This window comes from Archocentrus centrarchus, chromosome 22, assembly GCF_007364275.1.
Source record: "Archocentrus centrarchus isolate MPI-CPG fArcCen1 chromosome 22, fArcCen1, whole genome shotgun sequence".
NCBI classification, from domain to species: domain Eukaryota; kingdom Metazoa; phylum Chordata; class Actinopteri; order Cichliformes; family Cichlidae; genus Archocentrus; species Archocentrus centrarchus.
In genome coordinates this window covers 14,682,321-14,698,582 of record NC_044367.1, presented here as the reverse complement: position 1 = coordinate 14,698,582, position 16,262 = coordinate 14,682,321, and the positions used below count along the sequence as shown (strand labels likewise).

The following is a 16,262-nucleotide window of genomic DNA, read 5'->3' as shown; positions in this document are numbered from 1 at the left end:
TTGGCCAACAAAAACAACATCTAGTAAATAAAAATAAATATCAATAAAAATAATAACCAACAGAAATAAATAAAAGTGATAGCTCTCACATTTAATAGACAAGCTGTGTTCCTCACTGAAACTGACAGTGTGCTCTTGCACTTTACAGCCCTGCATTTAATAATTGGCCAAACAGGAGCACACAAAAGGTTAAAAAACATTGGCCTAGGCAAAAGAGCGTAAATGTTTTTTCCGCCTTTCATTTGCAGCCACAAATTGCTTGCAAATTGTCCAGTAAGGCAAGTTTATCCTGATGGACATGACAGACAGCAACATGTTTAAGTCTGTTTTGAGTCATTGCAGAACGGAGCCAAGTTTTGAGCCTGCGGAGCGCACTAAATTACAATAAAAAAAGATTTAGTTTCTATATTTGAAAGTAAACTGACAAGACGTTTTAAACAAGCCATATTCATGGCAACATTCCCAACAGACCGTTTTACGTCATTCAAAAGAGTGTCTGACTCCTGCCGCTGTCTCCGCCTTTCGAACACTCGGAGCTGTTCAGAGTAATGATGTGCGGACTGATACTGAAATATCGATACTTCCAACACCAGCCCTTTATCCTTTAAAATCGATTCTCAAATCCAAGTATCGATACTTTCAATACGTCAGTCATTTGAGATAATGTATCTGAGCAAGAACACGTTAGAAAGTGAAGTTGTATTATATTATATATATATATATATATATATATATACACACACAGTATTTTGCGGACCATAAGGCGCACGGCAGTATAAGGCGCACTATCAATGAACGGGTCTATTTTCATACATAAGGCGCACCGGATTATAAGGCGCATGAAAAAACATATGTAGAGCGAAACAAAGGCGTCAGGTAGGTTGAACTTTATTGAACTCATTCACAATAACTCAGAATATTGTTCAGTTGTAACAAATACAGAAAAATACACACATTTTAAATCATTCATCTTCCACAAATCCATCAAATTCCTCATCTTCAGTGTCTGAGTTGAACAGTTGGGTGATTTCGGCATTAAGCATGCCGGGTTCCCTCTCGTCATTATCTGAGTCAGTCTCGTCGTTGTTACTGTTTTGTTTTGGTTGCCTCACACAGCAACCATTTAATTATTAATAAAAGGGCAACTTTTATCTCTCGCCATCTTCTTCCACATCTTAACAGACGCTACAATATATTCTTTATTAATGAGGGTAAAAACATGTCATTTCTTCATATAAGCCCTTCATAAATCCTGTGCACTTGTATATTTAGTAAAAGCAAAGGAAATGTACAGCACTCGTACTGGGTCCCTTCATATGCTGTGGCGTCGCCCGGACCTCTCTTTGGCACAGAGGGGGACAGCACACACACAACCCCGGACCTCGATTTGGCCTTTAGCGACTTATAGCGATTTTTGAGACATCCCACAGCGAGTTTTGTTGCACAAAAGTTGGCAACAGTGCCGGCCGCCGATCGCCAGATTACGCACAAATATCCGGGCCAGCATAGATGAAAACAGGACAAATCCATCATCGTTTTCTGCGGTTTACTGCGTACGGTTTCTATTTTTGGAACAATGCTTCCACTTCTTGTTGAATTTATCTCCAGCTGCTTTCCACACCTGCTGCGCCGCACTCACAGCTTGTTCCTGTTTAATACTGTCAGCAGAGTCATTTTATGAGCTGATCTGCCAGACCGGAGGCCATATCGCTGCAGACCACGCAATTGTGCAGTGGTGTGGATGCCTGGGGCATCGGCGGTCAGACGGCAGCGCTCAAATTACACAGACCTACTGACATTTTCTAACTATTTGAAAAGCGTACGCTGGGTTTTACCCCCCCTCCTCCTCCTCTGTCGTACGCTTTGTTCACTCTGTCGATATTTGTTCACATGCAAGACTTCAATAACAGGACATAAAGGGGTAGAACTGCGTGTTGTCTGTTTATGGCAGGCCGTTTTAACATAAAATCCGATTCACCAACCTTACATTCCAGATATCTGAAATTGATTCATGACTAGACGTATTAGTAAATTCAGATATCTCTAATTATGTTTTGACTAGACAAAATACCTATTTGAGATATCTCTAATTACATTCTGACTAGTCGAAATGACGGCAGATTTACCATTCATTTGTATGGCGGCTTCAATTCAAGATATCTTCAATGAATTACTGACTCTCTGAAACTCACATTTCAGATATCTACAATTAAATTATGACTAGTCATAAAGTTAATTCAAGATATCTTGTTTTTTATTCTGACTAGTCATAATTCTAATTAAAGATATCTTAAATGACACCATATTTCAAGATATCTTAAATGTATTTTTAGATAGGCGATATATAATTTTGACTAGTGCAAATTAAATTCTAGATATCTTGAAAGCAAATAATGACTAGGCAAAACTAAATTAGAGATATCTAGAACTGTAATTTTGACTAGTCAAAATGCCTTTTAAGATATCTCCAAAGGTGTTCTGGGCATGTCCTACCGGGAGGAGGCCCCGGGGTAGACCCAGGACATGCTGGAGAGATTATATCTCTCAGCTGGCCTGGGAACGCCTTGGGGTCTCTCGGATGAGCTGGTGGAGGTGGCTGGTGAGAGGGAAGTGTGGCATGAGAATTAGCACCTCTAAGTCTGAGACCATGGTTGTCAGCTGGAAAAGGGTGGAGTGCCCACTCTGGCTCAGGGACTAGTTGCTGCCCCAGGTGAAGGAGCTAAAGTATTTCGGAGTCTTGATCACAAGTGACAGGAGAAGGGAGATCGACAGATGGATTGGAGCTGTGTCTGCAGTGATGCAGATACTGCACCAGTCTGACATGGTAAAGAGAGAGCTGAGCATGAAACCAAAGCTGTTGATTTACTGGTCAATCTACATCCCTACCCTCACCTGTGGTTACAAGCTTTGGGTAGTGACCAAAAGAATGAGATCACGAATGCAAGAGGCAGAAATGAGCTTCCTCCGAAGGGTCGCTGGCCTCTCCCTTAGGGATAGGGAGGGGTTCAAAGTAGAGCCGCTGCTCCTTCACATCGAGAGGAGCCAGTTGAGGTGGCTCGGGCATCTGACTAGGATGCCTCCTGGGCGCCTCTTGGGTGAGGTGTTCCGGGCATGTCCCACAGGGCAGAACCAAGACACGCTGGAGAGATTATATCTCTCGGCTGGCCTGGGAGCGCCTTGGGGTCCCCCCAGACGAGCTGGAGGAGGGGGCTGGGGAGAGGGAGGTCTAGACTTCTCTGCTTATGTTGCTGCCCCTGCGACCCGGACACGTCAATATGATGTGCCATCCTAGAGGACATGGACTACCTGTGCAACCTCTGTAAGGTCCAAGCATCACCTCATTCTACCAGTAGTGACACTGACCCTAGCCAAATGCAAAACTAGCAAAAGAACAGTCAGAACTTGTGTGTATTTTACAGGAAAGACAATACAAATTATGCTATAAGTAATTTTAAGTAGTGCATAACTTCAGGTATTTTACAGGAAATAAGAAATAACTATACTGTCAGTAATTTTAAGTACCTGTCATGATCCTGGGCCATGTGCCCAGTATTTTGTGTTTAGTTCTTTTGGTTTCTGTTTTCATTGAGCTCTTGTTATGTTTTCCAGTTTGTATAGGCTTTTGTTCATTCATGTAAGTTCCAGTCTTATTTTGGTACTGTCTGATTTCTAGTGTAGTGTGCTTTTCTTCCTGTGTCTCCCTCCCAGGTGTTCCTAATCCCCTCGTTACCTAGTGTGTTTATATTGTCTGTGTTCCAGTCAGTCTTTGTTGCGTCATTGTCATTGGTGCTCGTCTTCAGTCAGTTTTTCAGTCCCTCCATCAGTCACTTTAAGTTTGCTCCCTTTGTGTGTCTGCAACCCTGTCTCCAGCATTAAAGCTGTGTTTTGAGTTTACTCCCCTGTCCCTGGTATCTGCTTAGAGGTCCTCACTCCTGCCAACCGCAGCAGTTCATGACAGAATGACGCGACCATAAATGACCTCGCGGACACGGACTTGTTTCACCATGATCACACATTTGCTGCAGACTTGTCATCTGCACATGCACTTTGTGTGGTGGCTGCAGATGACATGCACACGCAGGACATCGGATAGCAAGCCTGACCCACGATACTTGAGTTTAGAGACACTACAGCAACTGGATCAGTGGCTACTAAATTGAGTTAATTAATCCTGTATGGGACAGTCTGGTCTGGAGATAGGAAAGTTTAGATTAAATCTAAACTAAGACTCAAAAAGCTTTAAAGAAATGACCTACAAAAGGAATTTAAAATAAAGTCAGGTTGACTGAAAACTATTTTTGAACTAAAGAAAGTTAAGTGTGGCCTACTTAACGGTGAATGTTTTGTTAATTATGTTTTTGTTTTATTAAAAGTGCCAGGTTTTCATTTAAAGGTTTTTGGCTCTGGTCTTTTCACTGTGCTTTGCTTCACCACTCCTATGAGCCTAGAACTGGACCAGTAGCTTGTGTATCTGTTTTACAGTGACATAAGTGTTACTTGTGATGGGAATGGGAAAAATTGCAATTTGACATGTTTTAATGGATTAAAATTAATTTACCGCCAGCCAATCAATCAATTAGTCAGTCACTAGATTATATTGGTTATAATCTCTATGGTCACAATTTCTAACTTTGCTAAAGATTCTGTGCAAATATTATTTCAATAACATTTCAAGGGGACTGGCAATTTAGATACCATATATAAAAAGATTTTAAGCTCAGCTCCATTTCATAAATGAGAGAACTTGGAGAATATAAAATCACTGATGTGCTTTCTTCTTCCTCCGATATGGGGTATATCAAAAACTTAGGAGCCTTCCCAGTTTCTTTCACTTTGACCTCTTCATTTCATGTTTAATGTAGAAATAAATACATGCTATCAATTTATGTAACAGGAATTAATAACAATTTATTTGTGTTTAGAATCTACACTCTGAAATGGTTTGCTGATTTTAATTAAATGAAAATATTAAATACAAATTAATGTTGACCTGATGGCAGAAACAGCATTGGCAAGCTATCCAATGTCATGACTGACCTTTGACTTGAGCTAACTTTTGTTGCAGAAGCAAATGGATGAAAGTGCATTACTCGGCCTTTTCACACGCTACTGCATCATTTCATTTCAAATTTTCTGATAACTCCTGAAACATTCCATGGAAGTTCTACAGGGCTTGATCACCAGTCGGATTTTTTCTTTAGGGAACACAAAAGTCTGCAGAAAACTAAAAATGCATCCCACAGATGTTCATTATCTCTGTCTGAATAACAGTGGATTGATCAACAGACTACAGTTTCTAAAGCTAAAAACCACTGCATGGTTATTAAGCCACACATGAACAACACAATGAAACACATACAAGTACATTTTTTACATATTAGTGTGATTTTCTTTTACATATATATTTTTATAAAATCTAAAAAGATATAAAAATCTTTATAAAGTTATTCCATTAAACACCAACCCAGGAAAAAATAAGGATGAGTTTCTTTCCACCTCTTCAGACCAGAGGGTAGCTTGCTGCACTAGCAATCCCACACTGGTTGGATTTGTTCCTGCTCATCTTAATGTATCCATTCTCTCCCCATTCAAGACCCCAGCTATAGAAAGATACAAATTAACAACATGTAGTAGCAAAAAAAATATATACATAAATTAAAATATGAGCATCACATGTGGGTATTTACCTGTTCTTGACCAGCCAGTAGTCCTGTCCATTCTCAGTACCATAACCCACAGCAAGCACAGCATGGTCCAAGTCTGTGCTGCTGCACTCGGGTTCATCAAACACTCCTAAAAATACATGTCAATTAGTGGCACAAGTTTAAAAAAAAAAAAAAAAAAACTATGTAAAAAACTTCAACATAGTGCTTGAAATTCTGCACCTGATTCGTAAAATATGAAGGATGAAATTGACGCATCAATGGCCACAGATACTGGTCCAACAGTGGCCACAGCCTCCTTCAGGGCATCTTCATCAGCTTGATTCACATCAACGTAGCCAGTGCATTTGGCACCAATATTACCAGGGTTGTAGCGGCACTGTCCATCCTAATCGAGAGAAGATATTCCACTATTCTCAAAACCATTACATCCACATACATCCACATTATGTATACCATTATGTCCACATAATCGCGGGAGACTTCAACCAAGCACACCTAAAAACTGTACTCCCTTAATTCCACCAACATATCAACTGTCTAACTAGAGGGGAAAACTCGATTTGTGTTTATACCAACATCAAGCATGCTTATAGAGGGTCTCCCCTCCCCCACCTAAACAATCCGACCACCTCTCCCTACTTCTCATCCCAGCCTACACCCCCCCTCAGAGAACAAACTAAACCAAGAACACAGGTCATCAAAACCTGGCCTGAGGATGCTCTCACTCAGCTACAGGACTGTTTCGCCAGTACAAAATGGGATATCTTTGAGCACCAGGACCTGGATATACACACTGAGACAGTCCTTTTCTATATACAGTGCTGTATAGAGAATGTGACAGTAAATAAACGCATCCAGGTCTTCCCAAACAGGAAACCCTGGATGACGAGTGAAATCCAGACCCTGATCAAACAGCGAGATTCAGCCTTCAGGACAAAGGACCGTTCACTGTACAGCATGGCCAGAAGCAACCTAAGGAAAGGCATCCAAAAGGCAAAGGAGGCCTACAGGAAGAAGATGGAGAGCTATATGATGGACAACAATCCTTGACAGATGTGAAGGGGCATCCAGGCCTTAACAAACTACAGAGGCCAGAGCCCCACATCCTCCGGAGTAAGCAGCAGAATGCCTACAGAAGAGTTTAACAACTTCTTTGCCCGGTACGAGACCACCACACACCTGGACCCACCAGCTCTCCGATACCCCAACACACCTCCTCTCTCCCTCCAGGAACATGAGGTAAGGATACAACTGCAAGCAGTGAACCCCAGGAAGGCTGCTGGACCTGATGGCATCCCAGGAGCAGTGGTCAAAGCATGCGCAGACCAGCTGGCAGGGATCCTCACCAAACTCTTCAACCTGTCCCTAGCACATGCCACTGTCCCCACCTGTTTAAAGGCCTCCACCATCATTCCCATCCCCCCAAAAAACATCATCAACAGCCTCAGTGACTACAGACCCATAACCCTCACGTTGAAGTGCCTAGAGCGACTGGACTCCAAGCACATTAGGGACCACCTCCCTCCTTTGACCCCCATCAGAGCAAACTGGTCCATGGAGGATGCCATCACAATAACACTCCACAGAGTGCTGAGTCACCTGGAAAACTGGAAGAGCTATGTGAGGATGCTCTTCGTGGACTACAGCTGAGTGTTTAACAAAATCATCCTGGATATCTTAACCACCAAACCGCTCAAACTGCAGATTCCCCTTCCCACCTGCATCTGGATGAAAAACTTCCTCACTCACCGGCCACAATCTGTCAGATGTGGCCCCCATCTCTCCTCCTCACTCACACGCAGCACTGGTTCCCCTCAAGGTTGCGTGCTTAGTCCTCTACTGTATGTCTTCTACACATATGACTGCACTCCAACTCACCCAACCAACATCATCAAATATGTGGATGACACCACCTTGGTTGGGCTAATTTCAGATGGAGATGAGACAGCATACAGGGCTGAGGCAGCAAAACTGTCACATTGGTGCTCAGTGAACAATCTAACACTGAATGTTCTAAAAACCAAAGAACTTATTATGGACTTCAGGAAGCACCAACAAGACCATACCCCCCTTGAAATAAATGGTGAACATGTGGAAATTGTCACCACCTTCAGGTTCCTTGGCACCCACATCTCAGCTGATCTCTCCTGGACTCCAAACACCAAGGCCCTAGTGAAGAAGGCTCAGCAGTGGCTTCACTTCCTCCTTGTCCTCAGAAAAAACCATCTGGACAAGAAGCTGCTGCTGGCCTTCTATCGCTCCTCTGTGGAACGTGTACTGACATACTGTCTGGGCGTATGGTACGTAAGTTCCACAGTTTTGTGTGTAATAATGTACAGTTTCATATTTAAATTGTATTTTACACTTGATTTATTTTAAATTTGAACTAGACTTTGTCTGGAGTGGAGCATGCACAGTTTCGTTGTACCATGTACAATGACAATAAAGGGCTATTCTATTCTATTCTATTCTGTTCTATTCTTCACTAATGTACTGACACATAATGAAAGTGGCAATTGCAGATATCCCTTTACTACCACAGGGGTTAAGGTCACCGGTGACCCCAGTGGTTTGGCATAATTAGATATATATTTTGTCCACGAGATGGCAGTATAGTACACCACTTGCATCTCGGCCACCATGAATAACTGAATGATTTGATTTTCATCTCCAACTCTGTTATTTATCAAAATCACAATAGTCAGGTGATAAACAACTTATATTGTACATTCAAAACTGAGGATTTACATCAAGAAGAGATCAGGTGCAACAGATTATTGACCACACTCCTGATTTATTACCTGGGCCTCATAAGGGTAGGACCCCTCAGTGTCAATCCCTCCATTGGCTTGGATGTACTGGAAAGCAGAATCCATCCAGCCTCCATTGCAGCCCTCATTGCCATAGTTTCTAGAGCAGTCAACCAACTGCTGCTTACTCAGAGACACCAGCTTTCCTGTCTTCCTGAAGTTCTGACCCTCCAGTGCACCAGTCTGCAATAAGGATCAGTCCAACTTAAACCAGACAACAGTAAAGTTCCCCACAGTACATTTTAGAGAACACTGAGTTATATGTACTCACTGCACTGAAGGCCCAGCAGGAACCACACTGCAACTGATTCATGACTTCAGTGACGTATCCTTCATTCCTCCAGTCGACAGTGTCGGGCAGATCAATACCTTCAGGTAGCCGCAAGAAGGCAGAACCACGGCGAGGCAGAGAAGCGTTGAAAGAGCCAAGGCAGCCCTGGGAAATCAGCTGTTTGTATTCTTCATGTTCCTGGACAAGAGGGACAAAATTCATGTGTTTTTTAACTCAAAGGTTTTTCTGAATCTTTATATGCTAATTGCAACAAAAACTATTGATGACTATTCAAATGGTGAAGGGCAAATTCTGAATAACACATCTTTTTTCTGCACATACCATGTCAGAAAAGTATGTCATACCGAGGCGGTACGATTTCAAACCCTGGTCTGCCAAGATGTTGTGCATTAGCACAAGTTTGCGGTTGCTGAGCCAGATCTGTTTCCGGTGAGTCTCCTCTGATGGAGAGTGGTAGGATTTTTCTACCAATCGAAAAGGGAAATTATCAGAAACCAAATAAAAGAAAATCAACCATTAATGATTTTTTTTTTTAAATTCTGCTAAGAAATTTTCCTTCATCTGAGTCTCATGAACACAAGTAAACATATAAGCGTGAGCTCACTTTTTCTTTCCAAGTTTGAGGCTTGCTAACATCTTAAAACATGAGAGAAAGAGTCTACTGTCTCACCAAACTTCAGCTTCCAGACGTGAAACTCCAGATCTTCCAGAGAGATGCTGGCACAACTGGCTACAGCCAGAACAGCAGCGGCAACTAGCAGCAACTTCATCTTGACTGAGCACAAGCAGAAAAAGGTAGAGATGGTAAATGGACTAGTTCTTATATAGCGCTTTTCTACTCAATCAGAGCACTCAAAGCGCTTATACAACCTGTTTGCATTCACCCATGCACTCCCATTCATACAAGCACTTCCATCATTAATTAAGCTAAGTGCTTTTTTAATTAACTAGCATTCACACGCATTCATACTCCGACAGAACGGTCGGAGAGCAACTTAAGGTTAAGTATCTTGCCCAAGGATACATTGGCATGTAGCCTGGAGTAGCCAGGATTCGAACCGCTGACCTTCCGATCAGTAGGTGACCTGCTCTACCTACTGAGCTACAGCCACCCTTTGTGACTTGCAGGAAAACATACAGCTTGTTTCTGCTGTTTCTGTCTCAGTTTTAAAATGATTTCTGTCGTGATGTTGGATGCCAATTTCAAACTTCCACAATATTTGCTAAATAATTGGTTTCTTTGAGTTTCTACCTCATCTCTCCCTCCAGTTCTTTCTCAAATTAATGATTCTCTGCTTTTCTTCCCATCAGTGCATCACCAAAACATTAATTTTTGCACTTGTCTGTCTCTTGTTATCTGTGCTGTAGCTCCTTACCTGTCTTAGTGTCCGTGTCTGTTGCAAAAACTGAGATATAATCACCTGTGGGTGAAATAGGTCTGTGTCAGAGAGACGTTCTTATATAACTGACTGCAAGTATGACTGGGATATTCCAATCAGGTGGTTATCAGGAACTGAAAATGAAAGAATGTCAACTATTGAAACAAAGGCGGAACTAAACATTAAAAGTCTGTGTATGTTCTCAGTCATTCAGAACATTGTAGCAAATGCACTTATGTTCTGTGTTTGGTACTTTTGTTGATTCTTTGGTTTGATTCATGAACCAAAAAAAAAGGAGCTTTTCAATGATCATATGACTTTTCTTCCAAAGAAAATGATCCCTATGCCAACTATTCCAGAGACATTATCAAATGGTGATTAAAAATCTACAAAGACCTTTAAATTGTAACAGTAAAATGCGAGGAAAACAGCTGAATGCTGAAGAACATCTTTAATCTGCTGATTTAGCACAGAAAGCGGTAAAATATACATTTTAAATCCAGTTAATTATTTTATTGCTGGGTGCGCTCTCAGTGCTGCCGTTTATTTCTGATGTGATGACTAACTAAACTGGGTCAATGTAAACATTAAAACTCTACCACAGCCTGATAAAGAAATCGGAGGCCAAAGTGAAATTAATGTGACTGACTGAACAGGTATTCTTGGTGTGTGTTGTGTATTTCCATGTGTGTAAAATAGACTTAACACCAGATTAGAATCAAGTATAGTAACATTTATACAGTTCCTAAATCAACACATGCACAGCGACACTGCGCCACGCAGTTGCGCTTTTTTCAGCGGTTGTACGGCAAAACAAGCTGCACGTAGAAAACCTGTTCTCCCAGCAGAGAATCTAGACTGCGCTTAAAACGTGTTGTAAATAAAAGAAACTGACACGCTGAACATAACCTGCTCCCGACAGTTTTAGTTTTTATTCTCTCAGCTGCAGATTCGGTGCTTTTTAAAGGTTTGAGAGTAAAGATTAAATGTACAAAAAGGCTTACTCTGCGTACAAATCTGATATGAAGGCAGCCAGTACACTGTAGGTGTCCTGTTTTAGGATCATATGTGAAAGCTTACAGAACAATAAAACTGCTGTGAAATTGTTTGCTGCCAACAGAAAAAAGAAAAAAATCAAAGAATAAAATTGCGACTAAGAATCTATATTTATTTCTGATGCTCATCAGGGAAACACAAAGACTTGAAAAAAAATGAATGAATGAATGAATGAAGTTTTATTGCCATGTGGGTGAACAAGTTTACACATTGGAAATTGCAGTTACAGAACACCATCCAAATACACAAACACAACACACATAGGGGGATATGTGTCCTCGGGTCATGCAGCCGTTTACTTGCGGCGCTACCTTTGGCAGGAGGAGAAAACAACACATCATGGGGAAATTAGGTTAAAAAAAAAGTCATCTGGTACAGTGCTCAAAAGAGCACTATACCAGGGTCCAAAAAAACCACCTTAGCAAAGCATTTGCACATGTAAAGCAAGGACAGCGGCGGTAGGTGAGGTCAGGTCAGGAGGGGATGCAGACGGAGACGAGAGGTGGGGGCATTGTGGAGCCAGATGCCAGGATCCAGCCAAAACAGTTTGCTGATAGTGGTGGAATTTCATCAGCGGCCGTGATACACCAGACCCAGCTTCACAAGTCACAACGCGGAGTGGGGGAGAGAGCAGCCGCACACAGAGCCCTGGAGAGAGATATGGTTGCCAACCCAAGGCCGAATTCCTGATAACAAATGTTGTCTTGGAACAGGCTGCTTGTTTTTCCAACAGCCTTCAGTCTTACTGGGAAACCATTCGAAAATCCAATATTCCAAATTCGTTGATTGCCGTCCTCACTGTGCAGAACCGAACTATATCTCCTGATCTAACCCCTCTCGCCTGCGAGCTCGCTAATCTTGCGGCTCAGGTCCACCAGGCTTTGAGTCTGAGTTTGTACGGCTCTGCTCAGCCCCTCCACCTGGGTCGGCAGCCTCTGCAGATGTCGAACCGCCGTCCAGATTTTCTTAATTTGCCAGTAAAGCAGGTATCCACCGAGCCCAAACAGAGAGGATACTGCTACCAAAAAGCCGAATATGTAGGCGTCTTCCACGTCTTCCACTCCAAGGGCCGAGAAGCACACAGGTCTCCACGAGCTCCAAGAGTCGATGACGTATCCAACCGGGTCTGTTCCACTCGGACACGCAGGCTCCCCTGTCCCGGATCTCATAGTGGAAAAAATTCGATCAATGATGGAGAATGCCCAGTTTGCCAGATCCATGGTTCAATCTTGTTCTTATTCGGACAGTGTGTAAAAGACGCTCTCACAGCAAGCAGCAAGCGGAGAGATGGGGAGGGCAGGGAGAGAGAGATAGTGCGACCGTCTCCGACAAGAGCAGGAAACGATAATCTGAGGTGAAACAGGAACACAATACACAAATACACTGCTGAAAAAACTTTAGACCCTCCTACTCTTCCCGCAGGGGTCCAAGGGATCTTAATGGAATGGTGAAGCTATTTTCAAATGAACCGATTGGCTCAAAACACAGTGACTTCATACCTGCTGATCTGAAATGTGGAAGTTACCATAGTGATTTACCCAAGTAAAAAGTGAGCCAACTTCGTAGCACAGAAAACCCAAATGATGAATGCAAGTTGATTTACTTGAACAAGTATTTGAGGGTCAGATCAACTCCAGCTAAGTGTCATCTGAATGTAGAAGTAACGAAGTACAAATATTTCATTACTGTACTTAAGTAGATTTTTCAGGTATCTGTACTTTATTTGAGTATTTATTTTTCTGACTACTTTTTACTTTTACTCTCTACATTTTTACAAATATTGGTACTATCTACTTCTTACATTTTCAAAACAGACTTGTTACTTTAGGTTTAACGTGTCTGAGAAAAGTTTGCCATTTCGGTCACTGTGCGCCAAGCATCAAACGATCTGAGGCTAAATGGAGGAACAGTAACACATAAGAGACAATTGTAGTGAAGTATCCTTAATCACCGGGGCTTATCGAATGCAAAAAGATTAAAGAGGCAAAACCATATGATTTATGTATCATTTATAGTGCTATAATCAGGGGGCCGCAGACATCTGGAATAGGGTTTAATCCCGGGATCCGGGATTCCCGGGAAATGCGATTAGAACCATTTCCCGTTTCCCGGGAAACGTTAGACGGGAAACCGGGAAAAAAGTCGCGCGCGTTGATTTGACTTTCAGAAAGAAAAGAAAGCTTCAGAATGTTAAATTTATGGAAATATTGAGAGAAGGGTTCGTTTAATGCGAAAAGCATTACTCTTCATTTCAGGCACGTTCAGCCTCTGTTTAAGGCTTCAGCCTTCATCTCAAGCGTTTTAATAGAGGTATTACACAGTTGTGGTTTTTTCCTCTTTAATTTGTTGAAATCGTAGGCAATGTGTTTACCCTAAGGTATTTTGTATTATATAATTTTATATTATATATTGTTATATTGCATTATATAGCCTATAAAATATGCCTGCCCTGAACAATAAAGAAATATCTGTTTAACTTCGAGTGTTTCTTTTCCTCGTTTGCAGCCGCTTACTAACAATCATGAATTAGGATACGGGCCTAATGGGTGAAGAAATTATCATGAAATAGATTGCTTTAACATATTTCGCTTTTAAAATGGAGTTGAGTAAAATGTATATTTTTTAGGCTATAAGGATTGGCCAGTTTTTCAAAAGACGATTGACAGCGAACCTACTTTAACCCTCAGACACGGTGTTATAAATTTGTTGTTGCCAGAATGGCAATGACCAAGTCGTAGTGCATTACTCAAGTCCCTGTGTTATGTCATATTATAGTGTAGTACGGTAGTTAACTTTTCAATGACTATTACAGCGTTCCACTGGTGGAGATATAGCGCAACAGATGTCGCCACGACAGCGTGGCTGAGCCTTTATCAATGCTGTGGAGATGAACCGTATTGTTTTGCACCAGCAGTTGTAAAATAGCTTGGTATAATTCCATGTACAATGGAGGAATATTCGAATTATATTTGTTAAGGGAGTGTTGAGGAACGATACAACACCGCATAGCTCGAGCACTCCAATGTCGAGATGTAGGTTTTATTGCATTAATCAAGCCGACGTTACCCCCTACTGGGCATAACAGGACATAGCTGGAAAGCTACCTCTACAATATCACAATAGGTTAAGGCCGACACAGGCTACAGAAGGCCTAATTAAAATAAAAAAATAAATAAACTTTTTCCCGGGATTCCCGGGAAATGACGAGCCATTTCCCGGGATTTGATTCATGTCATTTTCGGGAAAAATATTAAACCCTAATCTGGAAGTTGTGCTTGCGGTACTTTAGCATCTTAGCTAGTGGTAATGAAGAAGAATGAAAATAAAGGGACGTGTTGCAGGTCATTTTAAAGGGAATGTTTCTAAATGCTCAATAAATATCAGCAAAAACACAAAAGGCATCTGCAGTTTGTCACACAGTGTGTCTGCTAGCTAAAAGAAGAGCTGCTGTGGGAGAGAAAAGAATGAGAGTTCACTCAGAGATGTAAGAAAGAGGACAGGAGAGGTTCTATATAAAGGTAAGGACTGCAAAACAAACTAAGGGATGCTAACTTTGTGTAATTCGAAGACTGCATGAAAATACTGCAGTGTAGTGCATGATAAAAAGGTCAGCTTGCTGTACAATACTTGTACTTCTACCTAAGTACAGAATGTTAGATAGCACTAGCAGAAAGGACGTCTGCGTACTGCCTCCCTGCCTCTAAGGATACATACCTTTCAGCGGAGTTCTGCAAATACTCTCTCCAGTCCAGGATGACCAAGCAGGGAGTCTTTATGAGGAGTCTAGTGTTCTGGTGGTTGGAGTCTAAGACAATGGGGTGCACAGTATCCAGCTCAAGATCTTCACTCCATCTCAACCGGCCTCCAACATAAGCAGGCTGGATTTGTCAAACTCAGGAGAGAGGCACAATAATTGGCTGACATGCGTAATGGGTTTGCCTGTCTTTAGGAGCTGATAATCCTCTGGGAAACTATCTATCTGGACTTGCCTCATAGCCAGAAACTCAGCTTCTTTGTATGCACTAGCACGAGGAGGCTGCAGGAGAAACTGTGGGTCCTGCGTCCAGTGGCTAGCTTCAAGTACATTTCACAGGCTCTTTCCTCTTGTGAGGTCATCAGCAGGGTTTCTGACTGAGTCCACATATCGCCATGCCTTCAAATTGGTCAGTTGCTGAATCTCTGCCACTCTGGTGCCCACAAATACCTTGAAGTGGCAGGATTCTGAATTCAACCAGTGGAGGACTGTGGTGGAATTGTCCAGTAAGTGACCTCCTGAATCAATATAGTGAGCTCCTCTGTGAGCACTTTAGCCAGCTGAGCTCCGGTTAAAGCTGCACAGAGTTCAAGACGGGGCACAGAGTGTTGCTTCCGTGGGGCTACATGGGATCTGCCCAGAACAAAGGACAGGTGTACCTGGCCAGTGAGAGCCACTGAACCCAGGTAGGCTATGGAACCATAAGCCTTCTTGGAGGCATCCGAGAAGACATGAATCTAGTGGATCACCTCTGGATGATCCATGGTACTTGGGGTGTAACATCTAGGTAATCTTATCTGTGGCAAGTATTGGAGTTCAGCTTCCCACACCTTCCATGCTTGAAGAAGGGAGTGCAGGGTCATCCCACTCCCTCTGCTTGTCCCATAGCTGCTTGACAATCACTTTGCCCTGGTGGTGAAAGGAAGGATGACACCTAGGGGGTCATACTGTGTGGCCAAAACCCTGTAGATATTCCTCATTGTAGGAACACCATAAGTCACCCTTCGGCACTTAGGTTGTCGGTGTCGCAACACCAACTCAGACCCAGGGTGGATTCCGTGGCCTCTGTTTTGTCGTGGGAGAGCCACAGTTCCAACTTAGGGGACTTGGCTTCTGGTGAGAGATGGCTAATGACCTCAGGTTGGTTGCTGGCCCATTGCCTGATATCAAACCCACCAGATGCTAGAAGAGCTCTCAGTTTATCAAGGAGATGACAGGCTTCTGTAGCTAAGGGCAAGCTCTGAAGAAAGTTGTCCACATAAATGCACCTCTCCAACAAAGAATCTCACATCCTCCTCAGGCAGA

At 42.4% G+C, this 16,262-nt stretch overlaps 1 protein-coding gene across 1 annotated transcript in view; it reads right to left on the bottom strand.

The window, feature by feature from the left end:
• Window positions 1–4,886: 4,886 nt before the first annotated feature.
• The window catches only part of LOC115772713 (uncharacterized), a 34,786-nt gene continuing 23,410 nt past the window's right edge, over window positions 4,887–16,262 (bottom strand). The window contains exons 26-35 of the mRNA XM_030719106.1: window positions 15,788–15,866; window positions 14,918–15,008; window positions 10,145–10,206; window positions 9,439–9,543; window positions 9,090–9,232; window positions 8,748–8,945; window positions 8,468–8,659; window positions 5,886–6,051; window positions 5,688–5,793; window positions 4,887–5,600 (exon numbers count right to left, since the gene is read on the bottom strand). Coding sequence (XP_030574966.1) covers window positions 5,501–5,600; window positions 5,688–5,793; window positions 5,886–6,051; window positions 8,468–8,659; window positions 8,748–8,945; window positions 9,090–9,232; window positions 9,439–9,543; window positions 10,145–10,206; window positions 14,918–15,008; window positions 15,788–15,866 — 1,242 coding nt within the window. The 3' untranslated portion in view covers window positions 4,887–5,500. The remainder of the gene's footprint in view (window positions 5,601–5,687; window positions 5,794–5,885; window positions 6,052–8,467; window positions 8,660–8,747; window positions 8,946–9,089; window positions 9,233–9,438; window positions 9,544–10,144; window positions 10,207–14,917; window positions 15,009–15,787; window positions 15,867–16,262) is intronic.